Genomic DNA, 9,722 nt, shown 5'->3' on the forward strand with positions numbered 1-9,722 from the left:
GGGGGGAAATTGGAGGGTGGATGATGGGGGGCAATTTTGGGATGAGGGGGAAGTTGTGTGATTGTATGAAAGGAGCCATTAGGGCTTATTTTTGGGCATCATGTGAAGAAAGTTCTTTCTCTTTTCCTTCTTGTTTTCTCTAGGGTTTCTTTTGGGAGATTTGGTCCTTCTCGAAGTGGACTAGCTTTGTCTTTTGTTTTGTCTTGAAGATTAATGCAAAGCTCTTTTGTTCTTCCTCTCATTCTTCTTGTTTTGGGTTAACTTTGATTTGGTGGAGAAATTTCATCCTTGAAGGAAAATTAGGGCAAACCCTAATTTGTGGAACCTAAGGCGTATCATCTTATTTTGTGAGTCATGTAAGTTTTGTCTTGTGGGTCTTGGTGTCAAGTGAGCAATCTCAAGCCTTGGTGTCTCTTGATGCAACGCCTTCAGAACAAAGCTAACTCATCGAGAGATGAGTTCTCAAGAAGGGGAGTCTAATGTAGGTAGGGGTGGGGATCAAAACAAAATGAATATTTTGGTTTTGACTTCTTTTGGACTTGCTAGCTCATTAATTTTTGAGCTAAAAGTTAGCTCATTATGAGCTGTTTTTTAGTTCATTTATTGATGAATTATTATATTCATTCCCCTTTTTATTTGTCCCTTTGGTTCCTGTGGATGGCTCCTTGGTTCCCGTGGATGGCCCTTTGGTTCCCGTGCCTTGGATCCTTGGTTCCCACGGTGGGCTGCTGGTCTTCAGTGATGGGTGGCTTTTCCCGTGCCTGGTGCCTCGGTTCCGTGCCGTCCTTTAGGGTTTTCGTTGTCTTCCTCTTCGGGTTCCTAGCTGGGCTGCTTCCCGTGGCTGTTTGGGGGCTTTTCTGTGGCTTTGATGCTTTGTTCTTGGAGTTGACTGTTGGCTTTTCATATTCTCTATTTAAATAAGCTTTTAAATTAATGTTGTGGCTATTTGTATTCCCCTCTCATGCCTATATATAGAGATGTTTTGTGTATGTTTAAGAAATGTTATGTGAATGATTTTTGGAAATGTAAATATGCGTGTTTTATTGGAAAAGCTTGCGAGCTTGTTCCATTCTCCTTCTCATCTCCCCATGAAATCTTGCGAGCTCTTTCCGCCCTTCGTCTTGGCTTCTAACCTCTTTCGTCTCTCTGCAAGCGACCACCCCCCACCTGTATCCTTCTTCTAAAAGTAAGCAATTTTAGGGTGTTTTGTTTGAGTCAAGTTTGTAAGAGTCTTGTCTTGTTTGAGTCAAGTTTGTAAGTATTTTATATTATTAAGAAAAGTTGTTGTTTTTAGTTTATTCGTCTATTTTGTGTCCTTTTGTGTCTTTTCTATTGCATAGTAAAGTATTATATTTGTGATAAAAAATTTGGGTCCCTTCCCAAATTTTTGATTGCATCAATTTGGTATCATAGCAAGTTAGGAAGTCCTAGGTTGTGGTTTGTCAAGTTGTAGTTCGTCAAATTTTATTTTGGTTGTCAAGTTTTGTTGTTGTCAAGTCTGCGTTTGTCAAGTTTGTCAAAGAGTTTATTGTGAGTCTAAGTTTAGATTATATTTTTTTGAGTCTTTTTTGAGTCTGTCAAAAAAAAAAGGAAAACAACAAAAAAATGATGCAATCAAAAATTTGGGAAGGGACCCAAATTTTTTATAATAAAAACAAGACCTTTCTAAGAAATAGAAAACGACATGACTATACTAAAAAGGAGAGATAACTTAGAAATTTTAAAACAAACTCTTACATTTCATATAAAAAGAACACTTAAAAACACAATGCTAAAAGACTCTTTTTTAATATGAAGACTCTTACAAGACGCTTACAAATGACTCAAACAAAACTTATAAAAGAAACCTAAACTTGCTCTCATTGAGAAGAAGGATACAGGTGGAATGAAACTTGCGGAGAGACGAAAGAGATTAGAAGCCAAGACGAAGGGTGGAGAAGAACTCGCAAGTCTCCCCAAGAGATAGAAGAAGAAGTGGAACAAAGCTCTCAAACATTTTTCAAAAAACCCTCAGGTTTTCTTACTCCAAAAATAACATTTTTCACCACCTAAAACAGCCACAAACATCTTCTATATATAGGCATAAAGGAGGAATACAAACAGCCCCAAAATCTCTTCATATACTCAAACAAATGAGGGAATGAAAGGCCAACAGTCACTATACCGAAATCCCAAACGGCACAGCAAAAGAATTAGGAAAAAGGCAACGGATCCAGGCAGGTACATTACGAAACCCAGCAGTCAAACAGCCACCACAAATTCAGTAAAAGGGGGACCACGGGACATTAATTCAGAAGCAAACCGAGGGACCAAAACCAACAGGAAACCACGGCATCCCAAGAGACAGAAGGGAGAGGAAAGGGCAAGATAAATTGTAGAGAAATGATGTGATGCATGGATGGAGTTACACAAGAATTAAAAGAGAATTAAATTCTAGCTCAACCAATTATATAATAATGTATCAAAGTTAATTAGATTACAAGAAATTCATGATGTTCAATTTGCTAGGCATAGAAATGTCAACAAGATAGCCAAACTATTTAAACAATTGCAAAGGAAAACATAAGGCTACGACTAGTAAATAAAAATCCCACAATTAATACGGAGTTGTTCACACCTTAAGACCTTTACTCTCTTTCCTACGGAGACTAGGTTGATCGGCAGAAGATTGTCCAGACTAGCATCGAGGTTGCCACTGAGATGGAGGTTCCAAGGAACGTCGCCGTGGGGAAGGATCTCGGAGGCGGAGGGGGCACGGTAGATCGACCTTTGATAATCCACGTGTAGACGGAGAAGTGTTCGTCGATGGAATCTACTAGCGTCGGCAAGATCCGGTCCAAGTATTCTTCGACGGTGTCGTCGAAGTCAAAGCCGACGTCGAAGAACTGTGATCGGAGGATGTTGACCCTTTCGTTGTTGTCGTACTCAAACCCGAAGTTCCACTCGGGTTCGACCATGCATTCTTGCAAGTGGAGCCGGGTGGTCGCCGCAAGAAAGGTCTCCAACGGAGGGAGAGTGGGGCGGCGGCTTGGATAGGGAAGAGGAGAGCCGGCGGTAGAGCAAGGAGAGGGGGCGGGCTGGTTGAGAACAAACTGAAGTTTAATTTCAGTTTTGTGAAATTAGGAGGGAAAGATTAGGGATTTTGAAATTCCAATTAATGTAATCAATGAATTAATTGAAAGTTTCAATTGGGGAGAGGTTATGGGAGAGCCGGCGGTAGGAAGAGGGGATTAGGGAAAATAAAACTGAAATTATTTCAGTTTTAAGATGAGTGGAGGGAAAATTTCAATCCTAATTTGAATTTCAAATAGGATTTGGGGGGATTAATTGAGCAATTAATGGGATTCCCCATAGGGGGCCGGCGGCATGGCTAGAGAGGGAGGGAATTGGGGGAGAGAGGAAGGGGGTTTCCAAGTAGGATTTGATGACTAGGAAAATCTGAAAATAAATCCACTCTCATGTAATTTTTATTTTGGATTGATTTCAAAACTTTCCAAAAATAGAATTTCCCAATTTGGAAAGTGGTGAAATGTGAAAATCAAATTTCAATGATGAGTTGGGGGGAGAGAAGGGGAGAAGTGGTGGAGAGGGAGGGTGGCCGGCGGCAAGGTGGTCGGTCGGCGGGCCTATTGTGGCCGGCGGTTGGGCTCCAAGGAGGAAAATTGCTCACGAAAATTCGGCTCCTTCTCACGGTTGCGTATTGTATGCGGGAGATGTAGGTAGAGAAGATGAGGGTAGCATGTAACGATTTCGAGAACTCACTAAGAGATCTCTAATGGAACTCACAAAGAGATCCAAATTTTGGCACTCACAAAGAGAACACAAAACACAATTTTCATTCAATAATCCAATAATCTCATACAAGATACAAGGGGCCATATAAATATGCTCCAAATAAAAGTAGATACAAAAGTCTAAAATGCCCCTTGGGACTACAAGAGCAACTAATACCCTCAGGGGTAAAATGGGAAAACTAAGAAAATAAATGCATAACATATAAACTGCTAGTACAAATAAAATCAATAATAGAGGCTCTCCATCATGGCCGTCGATCTCCGTGGTCGTCTCTGATAGACGCGCCGAAATCTCCTATCGATGACCTCATCAAGAAATGAGAAGAAAAAGGGGGGGAGGAGAAAAGCCAAGATTAAGAAATAATGAGCTAATTTTTAGTTCAATAAATGAACTAAAAATCAGCTCATAATGAGCAAATTTTCCACTTGACATTAATGAGCTAGATAAGTCAAAAATCAAATATTAGGATTTGATTTGACACCCCCCTCCCTCCCTTGCCTACATCAATCACTGGTATTGGTCCCTTAGGAGCTAAGAAAGTGCTGGTCATCCTGTATGACCCCCTGAGCATCTGTCTCTAGTTCCTCTCTCTAGATACTTCGGTTCTCCACCAACTGCGCAAGCTCCATAGCCTCTCCTATGTCACGCGGCCTCATCACTCTAACAGCCACTCGGATCTCGAGCTTGAGCCCCTTCATAAAGTGTAGATTACTTTTAGTATAGGCTTTATAAGTCATCTATTTCTTCATTAAGTTTGATCAGCAGTCTAATCTTCATAAAAAGTTATCCAATTAGTTTAAGTTCTTAACTTGTAGATTACATCATTAATCTTCGTCTTTCATATGAAGGTTGTAATATAGAAAACTAATCGCATGTATAATTAATTTTTCTCACATAAAAGTCATTTCAATTTATTTATAGACTGTTCTATTCAGTTGAAACCCAATATATTCGAGCTCTATCTAAGGTTTCCCCAGTTCTTTAATAGGCTCATCATTCACCTTGATCTGAGCCTGATCTCAGTCATTGAGCTAAATTATTTTCTCTGCAGTCTCGATCATGGTTTTTTTTATTTACTTGGCTGAATCATGTATCTTTGGTTCATGTTGACAGAGTAAGATAGCTATTTTTTAAGACATGATAACCTTGAATTTAGTTACAAATAGGTAAATTTATAAAATGAGAAATGTTGACCCTCAATTGAAGGTATCCGGTCAGAGTTCTTAGGGGTGAACATTTATCAAAAGCTGGTTTTTGCTATTTCAATCAAGAAATTGTTGTATGTTTCACTTCGGCTTTGTCTGGGACGGCTTTTTTCCTACTTCTTAAAGTAACGTTTTAGTAAAAATTTTAAATTTTTGTACTAAAAAGATACTTTAAGAAGCAATAAAAAAGCCGTCTCAAACGAAGCCTTCATCTCCAACTTCTCCCTTTATTGTTCTTTTCCACCAGTTCTTAATATCCCTTATCTCAGTTCTTATTATTGCTTGTCGTTTCTCTGTTCTAGTTTCTCTCATGTAAATTCACCCCATTAACATTTTTAGCGTACTTTGCAGATATTGTATGATGATGGTGATGTTGAAGTGCTTCGACTAGAAACGGAGAAATGGGAGCTTATACCAAATGGCTGGACACCTAAAAAGGTATGACCACTGTATTGTTATGGCTATTGTTGATCATTGCTTTCCTTTTTTGCTTCTTCTTGCTTGCTAGTTGACGGAAATTTATGGTAATGCTAATTTATTACATGTGGATAACTTACAGCGATCCAAAAGCCAGCAGTCCTCGTCTCATGAACAACTGTGAGTATCTTTCTTATTTTGACTTTCCTTATAACTTCTTAGATGCTTATACGTTTTTTTTTTTTTTTAAATTTGACACTTGTGAACACGTTCTGAACATTTTTTCAACATGCTTCATTATTGCCATGTTGTATCTTATGCTAATCCAATTTTCATTTCTAGTTTTTATTCTCTCTTGCTCGCTTCCTGATACAATTTACATGATCATGGGCTCTGTGCCTCATTCTTTGGATTTATTATTATTTTTTTTATCGATTAGATGTACTGCCACATTCAGTTATTCTACACTCAAACATGATACCAAGTTGGGATAAAGCTTATTGTTGCGTCCTGGAGTATTTGCGGCGGTAGAGAAATATAAAGTTTAACGTCTTAGTGTTGTAAGAAAATCCGGCACGCAATCAGATAAGAGAGAGGGTCTAGCATTCACTAGAGACACCAAGATTTTTATGTGAAAAACCTCTGAAAATGGAGAAAAACCATGGGGCCTAGCCCAGTTTGAATGAATCCACTAATATTTCAGTTGATTACAAATGAGGCCCTTCCTTGGGGAAGGCCTTAGCTTGATGTACATCTTATAGAGTACATTACATGAGGTGAATACAAAGAATCACTGTTGATGTGTTTGTTTGGTCGAAAAGACTGTAGTTGGTAGGCAACGTAAGTCAGAAGGACCTTAGTCGGCGGGCGACAGAGGTCGGAAGGACCGTAGTCAGGGGACGACGGAGGTCGGAAGAATTGTAGTCGATGGGCGGCGTAAGACAGAAAGACCGTAGTTGGCGGGTGACGGAGGTCGGAAGGACTATAGTCGATGGGCGACGTAAGTTAGAAGGACCGTAGTCGGCGGGCGACGGAGGTCAGAAGGGCCGTTGTCTGACAACAAAGGTCAGAAAGATGGCATCAGGTAGAAATCCAGCATCATATAGATGTCCGACGAAAGTCTGGCAACATGCAGAAGTTCGACGTCAGGTAGAAACTTGGTGACGAGCGGAGGTCCGGCGTCGGGTAGAAGTCTGACGTCAGTTGGAGGCCGAGGAGAACTCCGGCGTTAGATGGTATTTGAGCATAACTTCAGAGTCACTTGGAGTTCAGGTGAAACTCCGGCTTGAAACTCCGGCGTCACTTAGAGGTCATGCAGAATTCCGGCGTCACTTGGAGGTCGGGCGGAATTCCGACGTCACTTGGAGTTCGGGTGGAACTTCAGCATCACTTGAAGGTTGGACATAAATCCGACGCCACTTGGAGTTCGGGTGAAACTCCAGTGTCACTTGAAGGTTGGATAGAAATCTGGCGTCACTTGGAGTTCGGGTGAAACTCTAGCATCACTTGAAGGACGGACGGAATTCCGACGTCACTTTGGAAGTCGGGCGGAATTCCGGCGTTGGTCGAGTAGGAGTTTCTTCCCTCCTATTCTTCCTTCCTTCTTCTTGCTTTGATCCCCCACTCAAGAGAAATGAGGGGTCTATTTATAGATTTCTGGAGTGGCATGGCCCGTAAATAGGTGAAAGATCGGGGGCAAATGTGGAGTGGTTGGATGGACGACCGATATTGAATCCCTTGATCGTGTACCGTTCGTCAAGCATTTGAAGGTCTTAATGATGTCGGAATTTAGCGATCTTTGGCTCGTTGGATTCGTCTCATCGAGTCGCTCGATTTGACTATAAGCACGTCATGTTTGGAAACCGTTTGGTAACTCAAATTGTGGTTCGAACTTTCCAACAACGCTTCAGGTCCTTGATTTGGACTCATTTGGGCTCGGATTGAGTCGAATTTGGTGTTGTTGGGTTCGTATTTCCGAGACGCTCAGTTTGACTTTATGTTTGTTGAAATCATAGTTCAGGTGATCCCGAATTTAATTTTTTAAGTTTCTGGCTTGATTTTTGCCTCGAGATTCGTGCCAGATCAAGATACATTTTTTATGATATATCACTTATGATGATGATGTTGCACCTTAGCAAGGTTTTTTTTTTCAGATTTCTTTTGTTTTACTTTCGTTCCAACTCTAATCTTTGAAAAAAAAAAATTCTATTTCTAGATTGCAAAAATGGTTCCTAGTGTTATTTCTATTTTTATTTAAAACTATCTTCTAGAATTAAGAATATGTCTTCTACATTTTCGCACTTTGTCATCTTTTCATTGTGCAGAATTTATCAGTATAACTTTATAAATTTTTTCCCAGTATGTTTTATTTGTACTTTTGTGTATTTTATTTTTTTCATATCATTCTCTCTTTAATAATTTTTCTAATTATCCTTCTCTCTCTCTCTGTCTTTGCCCATTGCCCTATGAACCTGTCGTTTTTCTTCTTGAATCTAATGATTAGTTTAACATAACAATTTGTTAATATTTGATTTATTTAGTTTCTTTTTTAACATTCTTTTACCCTACTTAAAGCTATAAATCCAACCTCCATTTTCTTGTCATTTCTGGTGTCCTCATGCCCAGGCTTTACCACTAGTAATATGTTAATATGGCACAATATAATGTATCATGAGCTTTGTTTAAATAATCTGTACATCAGCAAAATTTCTGGGAAAAAAATTCTAATTTTATTTCATTGCTACTGAAGCTCGATGGACATAAATGATCATAGCAATGACCATAATTCTCAAGGAAATAATAAGCCTACGAAAAGGTAAGTGTAAACTTTGTTAGGTGCTTCAGCATGAAAACTTCAATTTTTAAAATATTTCATTGGTTAATCAGGTCGGCGGCTGATTCTAATCTTGGAGTAAGACATATCTCAGGAAAAAGTTCCCAATCTCATGGCAGAAGGGTATCAAAAAATGACATCAATGCAGACAATAGTATACATATTAAATTTGATTCAGAGGCAACGGATGTTCATCCTCATTCTGGATCAGAGATTGATGATGTTAATTTAGGTACGTAGTTCAAATATATTGCCTTCAGCATTTTCTTGAATAGATGAGAGTTTCAAAGTATCATCTACACTATATGTTCTTTTATTTTAATTCTAGATTGGTGATGGTGTTTTCCATCTTTATATTTTATAGGAATAAAAAGCTCAAAATAGTCTCTCGATTATGAATAAATATTCAATTTAATCGCATAGCTTTAGATTGCTCCAATTTACTATTAAAAATTGAACCAATTAGTCCTAAAATTAAAAATAAGAGTTAAAGTTAACTCTAAAGTTAAATATAAATGATATTTTAGGTACTACAAATGAATATGAGATTACATTCTTATATTTCTCAATTTTATCTTTTTTATTATAACTCATATTTAATCTATTACATAATAAGTGTGAATAAATAGTGAAAAAAAAAATAAAGCAAAATCGAAAAAGATAAAAACTACAAATTTATATCACTTAAATATAATAAAAAATTAGAGCTTCCCTTTTTATCATATAATATAATTTTTATCATGTTAGATTTTACTTTAAAAAATAAAAAAAAAAATCATTATTTATTCACTCTTATTATGTAGCAGGTTAAATATGTATTATAATTTATTAAATGATAAAATTGAGCAATATAAGCAATATAATCTTATATTCACTTGTAGTACTAAAATATCCTTCATATTTAATTTGGAGTTAACTTTAACTCTTATTTTAAACTTTAGGATTAAATTGACTCATTTTTTAATAAATGAGGGATTAAATTGGTGCAATGTAAAACTTTGGAACTAAATTGGACATTTATCAATAATTGAGGGACTATTTATAGCTTTTACTCTATTTTATAGTAAAATGGAATTGTATCTTAGTAAGTTATATTACATTATTGATTGTTAAAGTGGAATTTTATTGGATAGATGAGAATTTCTTGAAACTTAAATAGATGAGAATTTCATTGGCGCTTGATTAGAGCTGATGTTATAGGTGAACATACTTGTTGACTGTAACTGCTTAACCGACTGAAGCTCCCGACTGGCAGACACAACGATTCGCTGACCGACGTCACTAACGGTTCCACGACCGCTCTCGTAACTGCTCCCTCACGAAATAAAACCGAAGATCCTCTCATTCGGCTAGGGGAGGGGGGCAATTAAAAAAAAAACTCACACACAGAGAAGGAGATTTTGGAAGCATACCTGTGCTCTTAGTCGTCCCTTTTCTCTCGTCGAAGCCTGCTCGGGTGTCGACCCTTCCGA

At 38.0% G+C, this 9,722-nt stretch overlaps 1 protein-coding gene across 1 annotated transcript in view; it reads left to right on the forward strand.

The window, feature by feature from the left end:
• Positions 1 to 9,722, forward strand: part of LOC110106306 (sister chromatid cohesion protein PDS5 homolog A) — a 47,563-nt gene that overhangs the window by 31,660 nt on the left and 6,181 nt on the right. Inside the window, exons 28-31 of the mRNA XM_020836167.2 lie at positions 5,352 to 5,438; positions 5,560 to 5,597; positions 8,167 to 8,232; positions 8,304 to 8,482. Of these exons, the coding sequence (XP_020691826.1) occupies positions 5,352 to 5,438; positions 5,560 to 5,597; positions 8,167 to 8,232; positions 8,304 to 8,482 (370 nt within the window). The remainder of the gene's footprint in view (positions 1 to 5,351; positions 5,439 to 5,559; positions 5,598 to 8,166; positions 8,233 to 8,303; positions 8,483 to 9,722) is intronic.

Source organism: Dendrobium catenatum, unplaced genomic scaffold, assembly GCF_001605985.2.
Source record: "Dendrobium catenatum unplaced genomic scaffold, ASM160598v2 fragScaff_scaffold_1451, whole genome shotgun sequence".
Classification (NCBI taxonomy): domain Eukaryota; kingdom Viridiplantae; phylum Streptophyta; class Magnoliopsida; order Asparagales; family Orchidaceae; genus Dendrobium; species Dendrobium catenatum.